We start from the raw sequence: 22,145 nt of genomic DNA on the forward strand, positions 1-22,145 counted from the left end.
CACCTATTTGGCTCTCTCCTGGGTCCCCCCACTGACTCCTGAGATATCTTTTTAAATACAATTTTTGGGGGCGCCTGGGTGGCTCAGTCGGTTGAGCGGGGCCGACTTCAGCTCAGGTCATGATCTCGTGGTCTGTGAGTTCGAGTCCCGCGTCGGGCTCTGTGCTGGCAGCTCAGAGCCTGGAGCCTGTTCCGGATTCTGTGTCTCCCTCTCTCTGACCCTCCCCCATTCATGCTCTGTCTCTCTCTGTCTCAAATAAACGTTAAAAAAATTTTTTAAAAAAGAAAATAAAATACACATTTTTTAATGTTCATTTTTTGAGAGCGGCAAGCTCAGGTGGGGGAGGGGCAAAAGAGAAAGACACAGAATCCAAAGGCTTTGAGCCGTCAGAACAGAGCCTGACATGGGGCTTGACCCCACGAAACCAAGAAATCATGACTTGAGCTGAAGTCAGATGCTTGACCGAGTCATCCAGGGCGCCCCTCCTGAGACATCTTTTACTAATTCTCAATCTTCTTAAAGGCCAGATTGAAAACCACTGGTGTGGGGAGAGCAGGGAGAGGAGAGGGAGGGAGGGAGGAAAGGAGGGAGGGAAGAGAGAGGACAAAAACACGCTCTAACTGTATTGGGTAAGTAGGGCTTAGTGGAGGGACGCCTGTGGCCTCATCTAAAATGAGCTTAGAGAAAGCTTCTTGGAAAAGGTGACTCTGAGAAGGGGCCGGAAATGACCAAAAAGAAGGACAGAAAGTCAGGGAAGGCGAAGGCTTCAAGAAGGCTGTGCCAAGGTGGTCCAACTCCCTGTGGGGAAGGGGTGCCATTGGTGGTCCGCCAAGATCCTGGTTTGAAGTCTGCATTTCCTTCTCATGCGCTTCCTTGACTTAGCTGACTAACTTCTGGCTTACCCTGTCCTCTCTGGGGCTGTGGTGTCTAACCTGCTACCATGTCCAGGGAAGGAAATGGGAATTCAGGAGACAAATGTAACGCTATTACTCTGGGACCCTCACATCCTTCCAGGTGTGACTTCCATGCCCATTTGCATACCTTGCATATCTGTCTGGATTTGACCAAAATTCACTATTGTTTAAAAGATGAGAGGTAGGGAGGATGACACCCCTCTGCTTAAAAATCATTACAAACCTGTTGCCCAGAAAGTAACAGTAGAGCAGACCCTTTAAGCCCAGAAGCTGAAACCAGTCCCATCAGTGTATGTAGACTGCCTTTATTCCCATTCCCATCCCCAGGTTGTGATGTGTCCGCCGTTTTGTACGCCTATCTGTTGTCAGATTATGGTTCAGGCTCCTAGTTCCAAGCCTGAGTCCCTTCTCTTTCCCAAGCAGGTGAGGCAGGAGGGGGAATGCAATGGGGAGGCAGTGGGCAGAGGCTCAGGCTGGGTGGGGAAATTCAGATCCTGGCCACCGGCCCCTTCCTCTCAGATCGCTGAGGGTTCAATTTCATCTTCCTATTTTCTCCTTTTCCAGAATCCAAACCCATCATGTGTCCATCCTCCTCTGCCCTGGTTGTCTACTTGAAGGCCGTCTCATTCCATAGCTTCACTCACTCGAGGGAGCACTACCGCTTCTATGAAACATCATCTTTCTCTGAAACCAAGGCCAAGAGCCTCATCAAAGAGGCTGGTCAGGACCGAAAGGGAGGGCCAGGGAGGGAATTGGGATGAGTAGGGTCAGGCTGCTGGGCAGGCAGATGAGTCCCAAGAAAGAGGGACAAAGGGACTAAGGAGAGACGAGGGAGCTATGAACTCCTCAGAGTAGGCACAGGGACAGGAGTTATGAGTAGTGGGCTCATGGCTCCAGGGGGAGGGAAGCTGGGGAGACGGGTCAGGATGGAACAGAGAGGCATGGTGAAGCCTTCCGGAGCTGGCCTTGCGAGGTGCTGGGCACAAGAGTGAAGTACCTGGGGCCAGGGAAGTGGTGGAATCCACTCCATTGCCATCTCCCTACTATATCCCTTTTGCAGGCAATGCGTTTGTGCAGCACAACGCCTGGCAGTTAAGCCGTGTGTATCCCAGTGGCCTGAGGACAGATTCGTCCAACTACAACCCCCCAGGAACTCTGGAATGCGGGTTGCCAGATGGGTGAGGGGTCAGCAGGGACAAGGAGGAGGGAGGGGAAGGGCCACAGGTGGCAAGAGGGCCGGGGAATGCTTGAAGTGTGCTAGGCTGAGAAAGATGCTAAGGGGGTGTTCCCAGCAGGCCCTCTTCTACCCAACACATTTCCTTACTCCCCTGAAAGAGGGCCTAGATGGTTCCTGAGATACATCCTTCCTTCCTATTCTCCTGGGGCTCTCAGTGGCTATGAATGTGCAGACTGCGGGGCTGGAGATGGACATCTGTGATGGGCTCTTCCGCCAGAACGGTGGCTGTGGCTATGTGCTGAAGCCAGACTTCCTGCGTGACATCCAGAGTTCCTTCCACCCAGAGAGGCCCATCAGCCCTTTCAAAGCCCAGACCCTCCTAATCCAGGTACCTTGGAGAGGAGAAACTGTTGGGCAGAGCCTAGGGTAGCTGGGATAGAAGCAGGGAGAGGAGATGGCTGGGCCCGGTGGGAGTGTGATGGGTGAATTCCTCACGAGGCAGCACAGCCCAACTGTGAACAGTGTGGTGTTTGGAGCCAGTTGCCTCGGTTCAAGTCCGTTCATGGGCTGTGTACCTCTGGGCAGGTTCCTTAACCTCTGGCTCCTCACCTGCAGAATGGGGGGTATGATACCACCCACCTCACAGGGTTGTTGTGATTATCATAAAGTGCCTACAACAATGTCTGGTGCAGAGTAAATGCCGGAAAGGGGTTGCTGATGTTAACATACCTGCTTCCAAACCTTGTTAAATTTCTACTTGGATGCATTTTAAATTGCAGGTAGATTACTAGAAGAGAATATATTACCCAAATCCAGAAGCCGTAGCGCAAGGTCCTGTGTATCCCCGCCCCCCTCCCCTGGGTGTAAGAGTGAGCTGGAGCGGGGCTGGGAACAGGAACTATTGAGGTTCCAAGTCCTGCTTACAGGTGATCAGTGGTCAGCAACTCCCCAAGGAGGACATGACTAAAGAGAGGTCCATTGTGGATCCACTGGTGAGAGTTGAAATCTTCGGTGTCCGCCCAGACACAACCCGGCAAGAGACGAGCTACGTGGAGAACAATGGTGAGACTGGGCAGTGCTGGGGGGAGGGGAGGAACAGGGCCGTTTTCCTACCATGCTGCCCTCCATGAAGCACAGTCCCGGTCACCACCCCTCTCCCACCCCCAAGGGGAGCAGTGTAGAACGGGACAAAGAAGGGCTCGGACATCTTGGGTCTGAGTCCTGGTCCCTTACTTATAAGCTCCAACAGTGTGGGCAAATTGCTCACCCACTCTGGGCCTCCATTGCCTCACCTCGACTCCCTCACACTGATTGCTCTGAAAAATCACAGTGGCCCAGGATGGGCTTAAAGAAAACCGCCAATGATCTGTCCCTTCACTCCCACCATCTTTCACCCCCTCTTCAGGTTTTAATCCATACTGGGGGCAGACACTATGCTTCCGGGTCCTGGTGCCTGAACTGGCCCTGCTGCGTTTTGTGGTAAATGATTACAACTGGAAAACCCGACACGACTTTATTGGGCAGTACACACTTCCTTGGACCTGCATGCAACAAGGTGGGCCGGTCCCCCAAACCCCGGCCAGCGGTCCAGCTCCGGCTCCCTTCCTAATGCTGTCCTCCTGCCCCTTTCCAGGCTACCGCCACATACACCTACTCTCCAAGGACGGCACCAGCCTCCATCCAGCCTCCATCTTTGTGCATATCTGCATCCGGGAAGGACTAGAGGGGGATGAATCTTAAGGCGGGCACTTCTTGGGAAGGGTGGGTGCGCTGGCTTGAGACGGTAAGAAAAACCTGGAAGGATGCTCCAGAAGGCAAACACAGGTGGTAAAAACCAAGTTTTGGGTTGTGCATTCCTAAGCACAAAATTACCTCACCTTTCCTAACAAGCAAATCTAGGACCTGATTTTTCACTCTCTCTCTCTTCCCTTTCTTCGTTTTTCCACCTGTGGTATCTTTTCTGCCCCTTTCTTCGCATACTCTCTGCTGGACTTCCTTCCTCTTGCCACAGCCTCAATCCCATACCTCAGTCCCAAAGGATGAATCTCTTTCATCAACCCTGGCTCAAACGATGGTTGCCACCAGAAACCCAGAGAGGGGGTTGGAGCAGAGAAACACTAAGAGGCATTATCCCCTCCACACTAACTTCCTTAAAGCTCAGAGCCAAGGAAAGGATAGACCAATCCTCCAGGTTCCCCAGGCAGAGGCTGGGGAAGGAGACCTGACCCCAAGACTACACAGACTCTCAAGAGAACACTGCACAGCCGAGTCCCCACTGGACTGCTCTTCCCTAGTCCCACTTGTATAAACAGAACTTTTCTCCCCAGTTGTGCTTGAGTATGGTCTGTCACTGTCGGGCAAGAGGAAGTATGAAGGTCGGGAGACATTCAGGTAGACAGGTGGGCTAGGGAAAGGGTAGGAAAATAAGAAATTTCCAGGGGCCCCTGCATGTGCTACATAATGTAGAAAGGTTCATTAGTATAGCTTCTAAGGGCAAAAGGAGGAGACAAAGGGTATGTGATCCCAACCCTGCTGAGGTTTATACCTGGAATCATCCTGGTTTACATCTGTTGTCCCAGTATAATTACTAAAAGTACCCTCTTTCATTTTCCCAGTGTGTCCCAGTGTAGATGATTAATCATCCAGTCATTGTGAGGTCTGGATTAGAGATTCACACCAGCCCCCAAGTCCTCTGCATTTCACACTACCTTGTACTTTAACTCTAGTGTCCCTGCTGAGCCAGGCTGAGGACAGATGCTGAAACAAACCTGCTTCTAGGAACAGGCTTAGTGGGGGGCAGTCCTCCCTCTATAGGTAGACCAAGGGACTTGGCAAGAAGGAGCAAGGCAAAGGCCTAGACAGGTTCAAGGACAGAGAGAAAACAGACCTGGCCCATTTCAGAATCACGCAGTGAAAATGGAAGGAGACAAAGGAGAGGCAGAGGTCTGAGAGGGAACAGGGCAGATCAAGAGGACAACCTGGAAATGGTAAGTCAGGGACGTGGACGAGTCTATAAGCTAGTAATCACTCTGTTTAACATGCTTTAGAGAGCATCAGGCACAACAGCACATGCAGGTAGATACAACTGTTTTGAGGGCATTGAAAGAAAACAGACTTGACAGCAAGAAGAAAGGGGACGACAGAATGGGTAAAACCAGCATCTTAGAGCCAGGGACTTTGGGGGAGGGATGGTGAAGAAAGCAGGAACTCATGGGTTAAAAACACAGTGTGCCGCGACAGGAAATCAATTTGTGGTCCATGTTGCTCTTTTATATATATGGCCATCAACTTCAAAGTACTAGAGCCTGAGTCCCAGGAGGCCTGCAGCCCCCTCCCCGGGCGCCTCGAAGCTAGCCCCTCCTCTGGCCCTGAGCTCCAGGCTCGCTCTGCCTCCAGTCAGTCTGCACTGCACGTCTTGGACCACACCCTCCAAGAGGTGGGGTAGGCTCTCAGCCCTCTGGTCCAGTTGGAGGAGCAGCAGGAGCAGGGGGGCTGGGGTCCTCCAACTGCACGTCATGCAGGTGCACTGTGGGGGTGGTGGGGTCTTTGCCCACTCCTTGGTTTGGGTCGGCCTGGTCGGGGTGGTGCCTGCGCACATGCTTAACCACCTGGAACTTCTGCTTGGCCTTGTAGCTGCAGAGGCGGCAGAAGAAGGGGTGGCGGTCGGTGTGGGTGAGGGCGTGATGGCGCAGGCCGGCAGCCCAGCGGAAAGCACGGTGGCACACGTTGCACACATAGGGTTTGGCCTCGCTGTGCTTGCGGAGGTGGGTGCGCAGTAGGAAGCGGGTCTTGAAGGCCTTGCCACACTGCTCGCACATGAAGGCCCGGGCTTCCCGGTGCCGCGTCTCCTGGTGCACACGCAGCGCATCAGCCCGGTTGGTACAGTATTCACACTCGGGACACTGGTATGGCTTCAGTCCTGGGGGACAGGGCGAGGACAAGGAACAAATTACTGCTGAAGGGAGTCGAACAATGCTCAGTGTGCCGGAAGAGTCGCCGTGATCCCGGGACACAGAGAACACAAGCAGCATGGTGACTAACGACTGCATCTTTGGAATGTTCCAGTCTCCTCTGACATTTCTATGCCCTTCTCCCAAAACAGCCCCTTGTATACAGCGGGTGCTCAATGGATGCTGATAACCGATTCCCAAGTAGCCACCTGACAGCAACAAATACTCACTCAAATATGACAGGGTTTCCAAATGGGAGATTCTAACCCCCTTTTGATCATGGGGTCCTCGTGCGACTTGGAAATCCATTTAAATACAACTCCTTGTCCAACCCAAACAGGAAAATAAAATGTTTAAGAAGGAAGAGCTAGAGGCAAAAGAAGTGTCATTCATAGATGCAGAGTGCCTTGAAATGCATCTGGTTACTTCCTTTACATGAGGGGATCATACACAGTAATCACAAGCACGGCATCATTAAGTCTTTCCTGAGAAGCCATAGTTCATGGACTCCGTACCCAGAAGAAAAAAAAGAAGTCAAAACAAGTGAACCCTTTACATTCTCTTTGTTACCCATAACCCCATCGTGTCTGCAGGAACCAAGGAGACCTCCTTCAGTCACACATTTGAGTTCTCAATGGGAGGTGGGTAACCTAGGGCCATGCAGCTTTTACACAGTGCAGACGCACAGGCTCCCAGGTCCACCTCTCTTCTGATTCTGATAGGTCTTCAGTGGGCAGGGAAGCTATTCTGGCCATTCAGCCTCCCTCCCTCCTACCACCAATGTGAAAAACTGACGTGCACCCTGAACCTGACTAAGGACACCCACAACCTCAAGGAGGCTGGGTGTGCCAGAGAACGGGGGAACCCCTTGGGCCTGTCGAAACCGCACAGACTCACCTGTGTGCTTGGTCATGTGGTACTTGAGCTGGTTGACCCACTTGCACTTGTAGCCACAGTCAGGGCACAGATACTTGCGTTCTTCCTTGTGGATCCGCATGTGGTACTGGAGGAGGGAAGAGCAGAGTATGCCCAGAAAATGCATACCCTTGACACTCAAAGGATGTGCTCCCATCCCGGCCATACTTCTGTTACCAAGCAGGCTCCCCAGTCTGGCCATGTGGACACCAACCTAACCCACTGGGCCTACCTCTTGGTCTGCCCTATCTCAGCTCTGCCACTTGCTACCTGTGTCTTTGGGGGCTTAACCTCTACCTCACAGTTTATTAACCTGTGAAATCAACTGCAGAAGAAATAGCAAAAGCAACTCTATCTTGTGTTTTGGAAGGACTAAAATTAGTATCCAGCATACAATAAGTGCTCAATAAATGTTAGCCATTATCACGGAGATTACCACCCAACTATTACCTGCCTTCATCACATACCAAGCACGTATGACGGAATTTTATCTCTGTTAACAACTCTGTGCAGTATTCTCTTCCTTTTACACACGAGGAATCTGAGGCTTGGAGAAGTTAGGGGGCTTGACGAAAGTCCCAGAGCTCATAGCTGCGAGTTGGGATCAGGGAAGTCCCCAGGGCCCCAACCTTACCTTGAGTCGAGAAGGGTCAGCACAGGCATAGGGACAGAGGTGACAGCGGTAGGGCTTTTCCCCGGTGTGGATGCGGCTGTGCCAGGTGATCTTCTGCCGGTTCTTGGTGCTGTAAGCACAGTCGGTGCACTTGTAGAGCCGGGTGCCCCCGTGCCCTTTCACGTGGTGGTCCAGCACGAGCTGATGGCGGCACGTAAAGTCACAAAAGGGGCAGCGCAGGGGGGGCTGGCTGGCACCTGCACCGCCCTCCGAGGCCGCTGCCGCCTCATGCTGTTCCAAGTAGTGCTTCACCAGGCCCGCCCGCTCCCGGGCAGCGAAGTCACAGAGCTGGCAGCGATGGCTGAAATGCTGCTGTCTCCGGTGCTCATCCAGTGCCGGCCGGCTGGGGAAGGCCTCCTGGCAGGCCCCGCACTCCAGCCGCGGATGCTGTTTCCGGGTGTGTCCTCGCAGGCTGGCGGGGCTGGGGCACAGCAACCCACAGCGGGAGCAGTGCAGGGGGCCCTCGGTGGCCTCTGCAGGGGAGCCGGGGGCGGGGGGCGCAGGCTCAGGATGTCGGCGCAGGGCATGCTGCTTGAGTGCCGTCTCGGAACTGAACTGGGCCTCACACCGGGGGCAGGCAAAGGCAGGAGTGCCCCGGTGGCAACTGTTGACGTGGCGAGTGATGTCATGGCGAAGGTAGCCACTGTAGTCACAGAGGGGACAGAAGTGGGTGGGTGTTTTGTCATGTACCCTTAGCCGGTGCAAGCGCAGTTTTGAGTTGGTACCAAATGTCTGGGGACAGGAGCTGCAGGGGATGCGGCCAACACCTGTGTGTCGCGACTGGTGCGCCTCCAACCGGTACCGTCTGGTGGTGGAAAAGTCACAGAAGGGGCACTGGTGCGGCTTCACTCCCTCGTGCTTGAGCCGCCGGTGCTGCTGTAGGCACCGGCCCTGCTTACAGGTGAAGCCACAGTCCCCGCACTGCAAAGGGGGCCGGGGCCCACGGGCAGGAGCCGTGCTAGGGTGCCTCCGCTTCTGGTGTAGCCTCAGGGCGGCAGCGGCGGCAGTGGTGAATGTGCAGAGGCCACAGTGCAGCTCACCGGACCCCTCGAGGGGGCAGCCCCGGGTCTGGTGAGTCCTCAGAGCCCGCTCCTGCTGGCAGCTGAAGGGACACGTGGGGCAGGAGAAGCGCGCCCCCTTCTGCTTTGGCACCGCAGTCGTGTCCCCATTCCCAGGGCTGCGCTCTGTGCTGCCGCTGTTTAGGGGAGCGGAGCCTCCATCGCTCAGGAGGGATGCAACGGGCTGGGTCTGGGTGGCCCCCCGCTTTCCTCCCCCGCCACGTCCCCCCCGGCAGCCTTCGGCCACGTGAGAGGTAATGGAGGAGAGCCGAGAACAGAGGAACGTGCAGGAGTTGCAGTGAAACTTGCCCTGCTCGAAGTGGAACTTCTCAGGCGTCTCTTCGGGTGAGGGGTTTCCTGCAGGAGGGACTGCAGGGACACACAGTGTGCCAGGAGGCTCCTCTACTTCCGGCTCCCTGGGAGGCACAGAGGGAGCATCTTTTGGGAGCACCAGCTCTACTTCTAATGGCGCAGGTGGGGGCTTCCCACCTTCCACATCCCCTGAGTCCTGGGTGCCCGGGGGCGGAGGACGCAGAGGGACGGGTGAACTTGGTCTGGGTAAGCCCTTGTTCTTTCTGAGCAGAACAGGGCACTTCTTCAGCAGGTGGGTGCTGAGGCCACGCTGTTGCTTGAAGCTAGCCCCACACTCAGGGCACAGCAGGGGCTCTCGGCGGCCCTGGCACCCAGTCCTGGAGTGCACACTCAGGGCCTTCTCCCGGCGGGTGATAAAAGGGCAGTGCGGGCAGCGGAAGGCCCGCCCCTCTCCCTGTATCACAACCATCTGAACCCGCCCCTCCAGCACCAGAGCCTCTGCTTGCTCTTTGTCCTGTCTCCGCAGGGCCTTGAGTAAGGACTCTGACTCTGGGAACTGGGGGAGGGGAGCGGTCTCAGCAGGCAGAGCTGCCTTGAAGGTTCCCACCCAGCTGTCAGGGGCCTCCTCTGAGGAAGGGGGGTTTCTGGGGCTTTCAGGGGCTGGCTTTTCCAGAACGGGCTCTTCTTCAGCATCCAAACCAGACGTCCCAGCACCTTCAAAGGTAGACAGCTCTGTCAAAGTTGCACCTGGCCCTTCCAGTCTCAGGGGCCCCGAGGGGTCCAGGGGCCTGAACTCCGCAGGGGCGGGTTCAGTGATCTCCTCAAGGGGCGGCTCAGCCACGGGCTCCAGCTCCACCCCCAGGGCCTCGAGGTGCAGCGTGCAGCCACCTTCATCTGCCTCGGCCGGACTGGGGCTGCTACCCAGGTCGTCCCCCCGCGGAACCTCGCTGCCAGCCGGTCTCCCGGCGCGGTCCTCCTCACCGGGCTCCGGCGGGGCCCGGTCCACGTTGGGGTCCACCACAGTCCCGGGGTCACGGTCTGGCGCCTCAGGCTGGGGAGACAGCTGGCTCGAGGGCTCTGAGTCTGGCGGGGGTGTCGGGCACTGCCTGGCCCCCTCCGGTTCCTGGCTGGCAGAGCGGAGCTGCCACACCTGGTCCCCGGGCACGTAGCCGTGGGCCTTGCGCTTGTGGAAGAAGAGGGTGGTGTTGCTGAAGGTGCGGTAGTCGCAGAGGGCACAGCGGAACTCCCGGAGGCGGGTGTGCTTGCAGTTCTCGTGGCTCAGCAGGGCCTGCTTGTGGCGGCTCTGGTAGCTGCAGTAGCGGCAGGGATAGAGCGGGGCCGGCGCGCCCGGGTGGTGCTGGGAGGCCATGTGCTTCTGCAGCTCATACTTCCGCTTGCAAGCGAAAGCACACACCTCACACATCAGGGACTTGCCCTGGTGGCGCAGCTTGTGGCTGCTCAGCTGGTCAGCCCGGTGGCAGCGGTACGAGCACTGGTTGCACTGGTATCTGGCGAGGAGGACAGGGGTGGGGGTGGGGGGCAAAATCACAATTATCGATCTCCCTTGACAGGTAAACGAGCACTTACCATGGACAAGGCTCTACACTCGGCACCGTACACGCATCATCTAATTTATTCTTTTTTTCCACTGCCCTGTGACGTAGGTATCTATTTGCAAGTGAGGTCACTAAAGCATGGAAATTAATAACTTGCCTAAGGTTAAAAAGGAAGTGAAGGGCAGAGACAGCCTAGCTTCAGGGCCTGTGTTCCGACCCCTCCTCTGTATCGCTTCCCAAAGGGAAGAGAGCATAAATCAGCAACCTGCTGTGGACTCCGAAGGAGCTGACAGGGCTACAGCCTCACGGGGCAGGTTTCTGTGCCTAGGTCCCATTCTCCCGTGGAGGCATGGAAGCTAGGAGAAACCCCCTGGCCAGCTGTGCCACAGCTCAGCGGGAAACATGCCTGGGTTGGGGTCACAGGTGCAGCCTCCCTACTTTCCCAGGACCGGACTCAGAACCCAAGGGACACCTTTGTGTGTAGGCCTGCGCTCCCTCCCCTGAGCCCAGACAGCTCTCACCACGCACACTGGGCCACAGGCACAGAGGCCAGCTACAGGCAATGGAGCTGAGGCGAGAGGAGCAGAGAGGGACAATAGGAGTCGCTCTGGGGCCAGGAGAGCAAGGTGAGTTCAAGAGGAGGCTAGCCTGGCATAAGGTCCTTGGGAACAGGGACGGAGGCATGCGTGTGCTCATACCTGAGGTCCCCTGCATGTTTCCGCATGTGCACACTGAGGTAGTGCTTCCACTTGGTGACATAGCCACACTCGGTGCACATGTAATCCTTGGTATTGGAGTGGGTCAGCATGTGCTTGGACAGGTAGCTCACGTCTCGGCACGTGAAGTCACACAGCTCACACTTGTGAGGTTTCTCGCCTTATGGGGGAGTGGGGGTGGGAGAGGGGAGAGGACACAGGTCAGACATGGACTGAGCGAGCACAGACCATCTTCCCCAGCAAGCTTGCCCTGATGCCAAGCAGAACGAAAGCTTCACGCGCGGCCCGCGGCGTGGCTCACAGGTCAGTGCTGCTCCCAGCCCTCGCAGACGATTTCTCCACTCCGACACGGAGCAAGCCCCGGCGGAAAGTGAAGACCATGCATTCCAAAACCAGCTTGGAAGTCTACCCTTGATTTGTTGTGGAGCTTGTTGGCACTGGCTCCACTTACCCTAGTTCCTTCCAGTTTTGTGGAAGAGGAGAAAAAAATCAGGCAATACAAGAAGTAGTTAAGAATTTGAACTCTGAAATCCGACACGGTAACAAAGACGTCAATAGCCAACATGTATAGAATGCTCATTATGTACCAGGTCCCCTCGTACTGACTCCTCCCAACAGCCCCCGGAGGAGGACTGCCCCATTTTACAGAAAAAGAAGCCAAGGCAGAGAGAAACCACAGAGCTATCAACTGGTGGTTCAGATCCCAGCTTACTACCGTATGGCTTTGGAGAGGTCATTTAACCCCTCCAAGTCTCAGTTTCCTTGGCGCCAAAGAGGGAGTAAGAAAAATACTGACTGCTCATGGTTGACAGAAGATTAAATGAGATGTCCCAAAGTCCTCAGCAGTGCCCAGCAAGGACTCAAGGAAGAGCTGTCTGTGTAGTTGGTCAAGACCAGGTCCTTCAGGACCCTTCCCTGTGATCCCTGCCTACCAGCTCAGCCCACTTCCCCACGGTCAAAAGCAAGCAACGTGGTGGTCTGGCTCTGGTTCTGATACTAGCTGTGTGATCCTGAAACAGGCCATTTAAGTGTTCAGTTTCTCTTTTCCACCTGTCTTCCTTACAAGATTGTTATTATGAATTAAATGAAGTGATCTATCTAAAAGAACTCTACACTATAAAGCACCGTAGAGATGAAGATTTTAGGAAAGGCCGCAGGAAACGAGGCTTGGTGACCAAAGCATGCGTAGAAATGACCTGTTCCAGGGAAACAATGGCTTTACCCCAAGCTACCTAAAACCTGGCCTCCCAAAAATCTTTGATGAGATTTTTTTAAATATTTTATCAACCCACTGATTCTTGCCTAGAGAGCACAAATGGGGTGATGCTGTAGGAGGAAGCCTGATGTGGCTGTGTCACTCAAAGCATCAGCAATGCTGGTAACCAATTTAGACTCTGAGTCGGCTGCCAAGGCTACAACATATGTAGATGGTTCAGTCCCCTCGCCCCATCTCTCATAGCACACCTCAAAACTCGAATTGCAAAGGAAGGTATCTCCCCCCGTCTGGGTTTCTTCGCTCTAATAGGCTGGGTACTGATCCAGGCAAGCCTGACGAAGGGCAAGCAGAACTGGACGGGGCCTTAACGGTGAGACACAGCAGCACAGCAGTGAGAGCACAGTCTTTGGCTCAGTGGCTTAACCGCCGTACTAGCTGAGTGACACTCGGCTTAAGGCTTGATTTATATCTAGGAAGACTGGGTCCAACAAGACAATGCACACAAGGCCCTTCCTGTGTCTTGTACACAGTAAAAGCTCACTTCTGCCGCCCCCTCCTCATCGCCACCCTTACGTTTTGGGAAGCAGGGAAGCCAGCTCACCGGTGTGCAGCAGCATGTGGCGGATGAGCACCCTCTTGTGGGCGGTGGCAAAGCTGCACTCAGGGCACTGGTGGATCTTCTCGTGGGCGTGCATCTTGCCCACGTGGTCCTGGTAGGCCACCGGGTTGAAGGTGGCAAAGGGGCAGAAGGTGCAGCGCAGCTCTTCACTGCCGGGGTGGCCCTGCTTCTTGTGTTTGCGGAACAGGTGCTTATTGGAGCAGGCAAAGTCGCAGTGTGGGCAGTGGAAGGCGTAGTGGCTTTTGTGATGGGCCTCCATGGCTTCGGCCGTGGCGAAGAGCATGGGACAAGAGTGATGGCGGCACTCCACGGCCCGCACACCATGGGTCTCCTTCAGGTGCTTTATGAAGGCCTTGCGGTCGGGGGCCGTGTAGCCGCAGCCTTCCTGAAAGCAGCGGAGGGGCAGCGGCTCTGCCGCCGCCGCCGCCGTGTGGCTCTTGAGGTGCTCCTTGAGGGCCTGGCTGAGGCGGAACTCCTCGCGGCACACGGGACAGGTGTAGGTGTCTGAGTAGAAGTTGGAGATGTCCTCGTGCATGCTGGCCATGTGGCGGTTGAGCGCGTTCCTCTCCACCGCACTGTAGTGGCACAGCGGGCAGCGGTGGGCCTTCTGGCCCAGCTCCCGCAGCAGATGGGTCTTGAGCTTGCTCTTGCTGGTGAAGAACTTCTGGCAGTTGGGGCACTGGAGGCTGGGGTCCGGGAAGTGGAGATGCAGGTGCTCCACCAGATGGGTCCGCTTCTTAAAGCAGCGCTTGCATTCTGGACACATGTGGGTCTTGAAGAGGGACTCGGTACCAGAAGCCACATCCCCTGGGAGAGGGAAAGGCACAGAAGGTAGCTCAGGGGCTGGCCAGATAATGGGAGAACCACAATCTGCCCAGACACAAACATCGTGTGGCCTTTCCCGTTTCTCTCCAGGAAACCGAAACAGTAGCACCTCAAACACTGTAGTCTCAAAGAAGAGACGAGAAATTCAAGTATTGAAAGAAGCAACATCACAAGGATTTCTCAAGCCTTGTGGCAAACCTATTTGAAGTGCTTTACCCAGCCACCTACTGTTCCTAAGCCTTTGTCTAGAGCTGCTCGAGAGAACAATCCGGATGGACCATTCTTGTTCTTCCTTGTCCTCGTTCATGGAGGTAGGCAGTGAGATCAGCAGGGTTGGTTGGAAGGAAAAAAACCCCATGGAGTGTGGAAAAGGGAAGTGAAGAAGGTAAAGTACTCCCACTTCCTAACACTGGTTCACTGAGTTCTAGATCATAGAGAACTGGTCATAAATACAACCAGATCTTTTCTATTCTCTTGACAATGCTCCCTGTGGGCTGGATGGGTTTCAAATGTTCTAGTGAGTTAGAAAACTGGAAAGTAGGGTTTCAGGAACAAAATCTCAGTGGGCCCAATGCCAGACATGTCAGGCTGCTGATCAATAACCTCTAGCATCTTTGTATGATGAATATCACCCTCTCCTTCCCTGCAAAAAAGCTTTCTGCCCAAGGAAAACCAGCCCAGGAGAGCAAACTCTATTTACCCCGGCTCTGTTTCTACAGTCTTTACTCATTTATCATTTTCCCACTAGACATGTCAAAGTGGAAGGGTAGGAACAAAGGGATATGAATCAAAGCCCAGGAAACCAAACCCCAGAGCCTCAATGCCAGGCTCCCCTCAATCCATTCCTCCCCACCACCAGGAGGTTCAAGCCCAACCATGTTATTACCTTCTAACTGCTGAGCCCCCTGGGCTTTCTCTGGGGCTTTCTGGGAGTCCTTTAAGGTGCCATTCCCCTCTTCTTCCTCTACGTCCTCCTCGTCAGCTGACTCTCGCCTGGGCAAGGGCATATCTGCTTGTTCTGAAGGCTCTCCCTCTCTACTGGGCAGTTTCGGAGCTGGAGACACATAACACTCGATGATGTCTATAGAAGCCAATGCCAGCAGTGAAGGCTTGGACTGCTCCTCTTACTGGCTGGCAGAATCACCCCCTCCCCATTTAGTGTAAGAGAATCTCAGATTCTAAGTCTATACATTTATTATCACTCAAGACAAGGATAGGAAGACCAAGAGCTAAGCTGTCATTAATGCTCCAACCTAGAGTAAATCAAACCTCAGATAACACCATCCTTAGACCCCTGAAAGGTAAGAGCTTTGAGATCACTGCAGTGGGGGTAGGGGACTGAGAGGGACAGAATGGGTACAGAGCCCTTCCCTGGCTTGGGTTCCCAGGGCTAACGGCTGGTGGCTCAACGCAGGGTAACATAGTCTGTCCTCTTAACTGCTCTACTGAGAAGCCTGATCAGCAAGACAGGGTCACACCAATCCAGCCCTTCTATCCCTCAACAAAGGGAGATGCCTCAGGAAGGCAAAGATACAAGACTATTTCCCAGGAAAAAGGGGTCTTCTCTTTGGGAACAAAGCACCAACAGTCTTAGCAAGCCTAAGTCTCTCAGCAGAATCCTGACCTTCCAGGCCTGGTTTCTCTATTTTCTCCTGCTCTTCTATCCACCCCATGCCCGTTTTTTTTGTTGTTGGTTTTTTGTTTGTTTTTGTTGAGACTGAGAGGAGTAAGGATCAGTGAGGCTCCACCCTCCTAGAAGGTTTCTTTTTAAAAGAATCCCGGCTTCTCTGGCCCAATCCCACGGACTCTAAAAAGAAGTCTACAGGTATTCTACCAGTGGCTACGGCCACGGATGAACATTTTAGCTTCTGCCCTCAGAAAGCTCTGAAATGAATCAAAAAAAGGATATTGGTTAAGTAACTTCAAGGCCACAGCACAGCTAAAGCCAAATATCACTCACTGTCATGGACAAAGACTTGCTCCTTGTCTTATATATTCTGACTGGTCCAGGGTTTCTAGATGCCTTCCACTGTCAGTCAGTAATGCTGGCCTCCTGAGCCACTGCTCCACGTTCCCTTGCATTCACATATACATTCATGGCACTGGAATCAATGGCCTGTCCTGTAAGACTGACCGTGGCTGCATTCCAGGCAAGGCACTGCTGGGCCTTTGGCCTCATACCTGGCAGCAGCTCCTGGGATGGAAGACCCTGAAGGGCAGAGAGTTCTCCCTGTGTCCCGGCCCCGTGGCTCCGCTGATGCTGCCGGAAGAGTTTGACGTTGGAGCCCACGAAGCTGCAATGGTTGCAGTGGAAAGGGTAGTGGGCCTGCCGGTGCAGCTCCATGCCCTGCTGGCTCCCAAAGAGCAGGGGGCAGCCCCGGAAAGAACAGGGCACGGGAACCGTGGCGTGGGCCTGCCTCAGGTGGTGCTGCAGACCCTTGCGATCTTCAGCGGAGAACACACAGCCAGACTCTGGGCAGGAGAAGATGTCGGGAGTGGCCCGGTGAATCTTGAAGTGGCTCTTCAGGGCCTGGGGTTGGGCAAACTCCTGTCTACACACAGGGCATGGCAGGGGGCTATCTGGTGGGCCCTGGCCCTGCAGAGGGCCAGAGAGAATGAGGTTGCTGGGGGTCAGCTCTACAGAGCATGGAAGGCTAGAGAGGCCCTGCATAGGCTGTATAAGGGTCTCAGTACACTGGTGCAGGGCCAGCAGAGTGGGCTCTGCGAAGCTCTGCTCACAGCGCTCACAGAAGTACACCTCCACCACCTTTACCAGGACACCTGCAGGCAGAGGACCGACAGAGAAAGGCACAGAATCAGATGGAATGAGACTCACAGGAGTTAGCTACTAGTAGAAAATGTAGGTGAATCTTTTAATATTAGTAGAGTGGAGATGGACCTTAAGTCTGGTTCTATCCCTGGACAGTAAGCTCCATAAGGTCAGGGACAGTCTATTTATTTGCACATACATTTGGATTCCCACTATCAAGTGCTCGCTTCGGCAGCACATATACTAAAGTTGGATTCCCAGTATCTGGCCCAACATTTGGCACAAAATAGGTATTTAATATTTGCTAAATAAATACAACAAGCATTAACCAATCAGGAAAGCATTAGGAAAAGGCAATACGTTTTGCCCAAATGAAAAATTACGAACTTCCAAAAGAAGTAAACGACAATCTGCGGATAACATCTACAGTATAAATGACAAAGTATTACTTTCACATTCTGTAAAGAGATTTTTCAAAGGCATAGTAATTTACAAAATGGAAAACATCCGTTTCCAAAAGACCCAAATCACGTTTACAGTAATCACTGCCATTTCTTAAGCAACGGGCAGGACCTTGACAAAGGTGTAGGAAACACTCACTTGGTGCTCCAGTTGCCCTACGAGAAGAGGGGCCTGGAGTTCTAAGGTTAAGGCCATGGTGCCTGTTAATGGTGGAACCAGGACTCAAGCCCAGGTCTGTGCCACATCTACCCTGGGAATCCTTTTTTTTTTTTTTTTATCGTTTCTTTGTTTAAATAAAAGTTCAGTGTGACAACTCAAATAACATAGATGTATATAAAGAAAAAATAACCCCCCCACACTCTCACACAAAATTTGGTGTATATTCTTTTTCTTTCAGGCCTTTTTCAGTCATTTCTCTGCAATTTGCTTCCCTCCCTGCCCCCCCCCCCCCCGCTTGCTATATATATCAGATACTTTTTTTTCTGAGTACCTTTAGCTCTACCTTGTATTTTTTTTTTGTCCAGTCCAGAGTACTTCCTGGCATGAACAAGTCAAAATGAAGTCTTGCCCTTACTGATGGACATTTGGGTTATTTGCAATCATTATAAATAAAGCTGCTCGGGACATCCTTTTACCCCTGTCTCCTTGTGCATGTGTGTGAGTTTTCTATAGGACAGAGGCCTAGAAATGGAATGACTGGGTCAGTTTAAAGTTTGTTATATAGGGGTGCCTGGGTGGCTCAGTCGGTTAAGCATCCGACTTTGGCTCAGGTCATGATCTCAGGGTTTGTGGGTTTGAGCCCCGTGTCAGGCTCTGTGCTGACAGCTCGGGCCTGGAGGCTGCTTCAGATTCTGTGTCTCCCTCTCTCTTTGCCCCTCCCTCGCTCACACCTCTGTCTCTCTGTCTGTCCCTCAAAAGTAAATAAACATTAAAAAAAATTAAAGTTCATTATATAAAATGACCTTCAAAAGATTATGCTAATTTATACACTCCATAAGCTATAAGGCAGTTATCTGTTTTCCTACCAACACTAAGTATTATAAAAAACGTTTAATTTTTGCCATAGTTGGGAAGCAACATGGGCATTTCATAACTGTTATTATTTTTTTTAAGTTTATTATTATTAAGTTTTTTTAGTAATTTCTACACCCGACGTGGGGCTCGAACTCATGACCCCGATATCAAGAGTCACATGCTCTGGGGCACCGGGTGGCTCAATCAGTTGAACGTCTGATTCTTGATTTAGGCTCAGGTCATGATCTCACGGTTTGTGGGTTCAAATCCCACATCAGACTCTGCACAGAGCCTGCTTGGGATTCTTTCCCTCCCTCTCTGCCCTTCCCCCCATAGGATCGCTCTCTCCCTCTCAATAAATAAATACACTTAAAAAGAAAAAAAAGAGTCATCTGCTCTTCTGACTGAGCCAGCCAGGCACCCCTCATAATGATTTTTAACAGGAACTTATTTGTGTGTTAGTGAGATTATGCATCCTTATGGTTATTGACTATTTTTACTCTTCCTTATTGAAGTGCCTATAGGTTTCTTTTTCCCTTTCTAAAAAAAAAACAAAACCCCCAAAAAACACCGTTTCTTTTTCTTATTTCATAGCTCTTTGAATTTTAAAGATATTAACTCTTCCTCATGTATTGCAAATGTTTTTCCTAGGTTTGTTCTTTGCCTATTACTTGTTTCATTACACAGAAGGTTAGAAATACTCTACGATCAAATTAGCTAATCTTTCCCAGTAGTTGCTGTCACTATACTACACTGCCAAGGGAAGTTGTGACAGCCATAGCTGGAGGATGGCAGTTAACAGCAGGGAAGTTACCTAAAAATAAGAAGTTGTAGATATGGGAAGAATAAAGGGGAGAGTCTTTTTTCTAGAATAAATATAAATGTTCAACTCCCACTCTTGACAACACGCCTCGGATGAGTTAAGTATGTTATACACAAGAAACTAGGGCAAGGAAATACCAGATTACCTCTGGGAAGCCCTGCCAAGCCCAGGGTGGTGGAGGCGCTGGGCCTGTTGCCTAATCCCTGGCTGCAGTTCCCGAGTGGGAGGGTCAATATGGGGGAAAAACTCCCCGAGGGCTATAGGAGTAAGGATCGGGCAGAGGTGTCAGAAAGGTCTTCCCTTCTGGATTGCTGCCTAGCAGACATGAAGCCCTCACAGGGATAGACTCTGCCAAGAGCTCGGTACCAGGTTGTGAACCACCTTGCCAGCCTTCAATCAACATTCACCAACTGCAAATCAAATTACAACATCTCTAAGAATAAAAATAAGATGTTACCTTGTGTTCTCATCACATTTATATAGAAGGGTCAAAAATAGCACAGACAAAACCTCAGGGCTGACTGTCCCACTGGCCTGGTAGCAACTATGTTTGTACCTGGGGGCTCTCCAGGAGCACCTGGGGACAGGTTTCCAGCTACTGCTTCCACAATGATCTCCATGTTCCCTGTGTCCTCTTCTGTTGCCGTGGACTCTACCAGCAGGCAGCCTGGGTCAGCAGGCAAAGGTGTGGGATTCCCAGCAGGACAGGGGCTCTGGACAGGCTCCAGGATTCCACGGTTAGACAGAGATGGGGGGATCAGCAATAGCTCAGGGCACAGTCCATCCATCTCCCCAGTGCTGTCGGTTGGCTGTGGGTCCAACACGGGGTCTGTCATCACCACTGACCGGTGTTCTGTGGTTTTTATGTGCTGATAAGCCAATCAGAAGAGAACCCAAACAAAATATAGTTAGAGACCTCACTCACTTTCTTCCCAGCTGATGTGGGTGCACGGCCCAGTGTCTGCCCACTTAGGCATTTCCTTGCATGGCAGCATGCCACACCTAGTTAACCTAGAAGTTTTTACAACAATGCTCAGAACGAGAAGTATACAAATGTTAACAGGGATCAATATTAGAAGAGAGCCAACAAGTTTTGGCCAATATACTAAAGACTGAAGGTTAAGTTTCTTGGATCTAAGTAACCCTGGTGAAATCATAAAGCAATCTGGGTCCCAGTTTTCTTATCTGCAACAAAACTTGGGCCAAGGGATCTCAGATGTCCCTTCCCCGCTTAACATGTTATGATATCACTACTCCTCTGTATGGGTATAAGGCCCTTCCTTCATGACCTGGCCCCTGCTGACCTCTCCAGACTCATCTACCACCTCTCCCCTCAACAGATCTCTGATCCAGTCATACCAATGAGTTGCCATTCTCCAGGCTCACCAACTTCTCTTTTGCTCCCATACCTTCACACATGCCTCTCTCTCTCTCTCTCCTGGCTTGACGGGCCATTTCCCCTTCTCCATCTCTCGTCTGGCTAACCAACTCTTCACTGCCCTTAAGAATCTGCACAAATGTCACTTCTGCTGTGAAGACTTCTTGACACTGTTTATGTAAGTTACTCTCTCTGGGGTCCTCAGGGCCTTGTACCTTGTACCTAACTCTATCAGAAACTGTCACACTGCACTGTTGTTTAGCTATCAGTCTCCCTCCCTAGACTTAGAGCTTTCTGAGTGCAACTGACTGACTTATCACTTCACTGAACACAAACCACAACAATCTATGCAAGTAAGACAAATGAGATTCTAGTGGAGAACCGCAGACATGGAGATGCATCAGAGGGAAGCTAGGTCTCCTACAAAGATAAACCAGTGGTTCCTTACATATGAAGGAACACACCTGGAGAAATTTCAAACTCATTGACTATGGCCTCATATTGAAAACACTAGAACACAACTGAGAAATGAATACCAACGAAATTGCATATCCTGTTACACATGGCTAAAATTAGCGTAAGCTGAAGAATAAGTAACGTATGACAGTAATTACTCCATGAAATTGAGTCATGGAGGTCAAGTAAGGGCCTTAGGGATAGGAAATCAGGTTGCAGGTGTGAATCCTGCAACTCAAAACCTCAGATCGGGGGATTCGGAAGGTAGCTGGGAAGTGCATTTCCACGGTCAGAGGATTCTCTGGAAACCACAGCCTCCTCTCACAGAATTTTATCGCTGCTCTGCGGGGAGCCAAGGAGGACACAGTGCCTTCTAGATCAAGAACCTGAAAACCTGAACCTTCAGCGGCTGGAAAGCGGGTGAGGTGGGAGAGAGGCGGGCACAAGAGGAGAAATGAGCACATCTTTGGGGCAGAGGCACTGAGCAAGAAAAGGGACAAATTAATGCAGAGAGAAGGCCTGGGGAAAGAATGTGACCCGGCGTGGGGACAAAGGCACCCGGGTTTCCACGTGTCTTTGGGCTCTGACTCACCGCGTGGCCTCTGATAGATACAGTCACCTCGCTTCCCAGGGCCTCAGCTTTCCTATCTGTAAAGTGGAGATGATGACAGCGTCCACATCGTTGGGCGGGAGCGGCAATCACAAGAGCCAGCAAATGGGAAAGCCGTTTTGTGACCTGCAAAGCTTGGGATGGAGCATCGTCATGATTATGGTCCTGAGGAGAGGCAGCGGGCAACCGGGCGGGATCCAAAGCAGTGACGCGGCTGAGGCACCGGGACGGCTGCTGTGATGCGCCGGGGCCCCGACCGTCGGCGTGCTTCTTTCAGCACCTCCTCCAGGGGATTCCCACCGCCCAGGCCCACCCTCATCCTGGGGTTCGAGAAACTTTTGCCTCCGGCCCGCTCCACAAACACTCCCTACTAGTTTCCGCCCTGCAGCCACTAACTCACCTCCCGGGCCAAGGCCGGCGGGAGCTGTGTCTCTCTATGATCCACCAGCTGCTGGAGCGGCCTCCCGGGACTCCTTTTGTGCGACCGCCTCCGGCCCAGCCGCCTCTAGGACTTCGGGCCGATGGAGGCCGCTCTCTCTTCCTCTCGTCGGCTGGCGGTGTACTCTATGGTTTTCTCCGGCGTTTTCCCTTTGCCCCTTTTCCCAGCCGAGCGGCCCAAGGAGTACCATCGAGAGTTGTGGGGCAGAGTGGCACGGCCCGCTAGGTGGGTGTGGCGGGAAGTAGGTGAAGGAACGCCGGGG

The 22,145-nt window shown here is 52.7% G+C and overlaps 2 protein-coding genes across 3 annotated transcripts in view; one reads left to right on the forward strand and one right to left on the reverse strand.

The window, feature by feature from the left end:
- PLCD4 (phospholipase C delta 4) overlaps positions 1–3,840 on the forward strand; it is a 23,358-nt gene extending 19,518 nt beyond the window's left edge. Inside the window, 7 exon segments of the mRNA XM_032594517.1 lie at positions 1,479–1,634; positions 1,975–2,057; positions 2,059–2,092; positions 2,307–2,479; positions 3,018–3,153; positions 3,497–3,646; positions 3,725–3,840. Of these exon segments, the coding sequence (XP_032450408.1) occupies positions 1,479–1,634; positions 1,975–2,057; positions 2,059–2,092; positions 2,307–2,479; positions 3,018–3,153; positions 3,497–3,646; positions 3,725–3,831 (839 nt within the window). The 3' untranslated portion in view covers positions 3,832–3,840.
- ZNF142 (zinc finger protein 142) lies at positions 3,590–22,101 on the reverse strand. Of its 2 annotated transcripts, none has more exons than XM_030324961.1 (10): positions 21,845–22,101; positions 21,427–21,578; positions 19,557–19,869; positions 16,113–16,712; positions 14,818–14,985; positions 13,089–13,913; positions 11,254–11,431; positions 7,591–10,507; positions 6,939–7,044; positions 3,590–6,010 (listed from the first exon to the last, which is right to left on the reverse strand). In XM_030324961.1, the coding sequence occupies exons 3-10, from the start codon at positions 19,834–19,836 to the stop codon at positions 5,541–5,543; spliced, it is 5,544 nt and encodes a 1,847-aa protein (XP_030180821.1). In that variant the 5' UTR covers positions 19,837–19,869; positions 21,427–21,578; positions 21,845–22,101; the 3' UTR covers positions 3,590–5,540. The 2 variants fall into 2 exon arrangements, with proteins under 2 accessions (XP_030180821.1, XP_030180820.1); XM_030324960.1 differs by having other exon boundaries at positions 14,818–15,012.
- Positions 22,102–22,145: the final 44 nt, after the last annotated feature.

Source organism: Lynx canadensis, chromosome C1 (assembly GCF_007474595.2).
Source record: "Lynx canadensis isolate LIC74 chromosome C1, mLynCan4.pri.v2, whole genome shotgun sequence".
In the NCBI taxonomy this organism is placed as follows: domain Eukaryota; kingdom Metazoa; phylum Chordata; class Mammalia; order Carnivora; family Felidae; genus Lynx; species Lynx canadensis.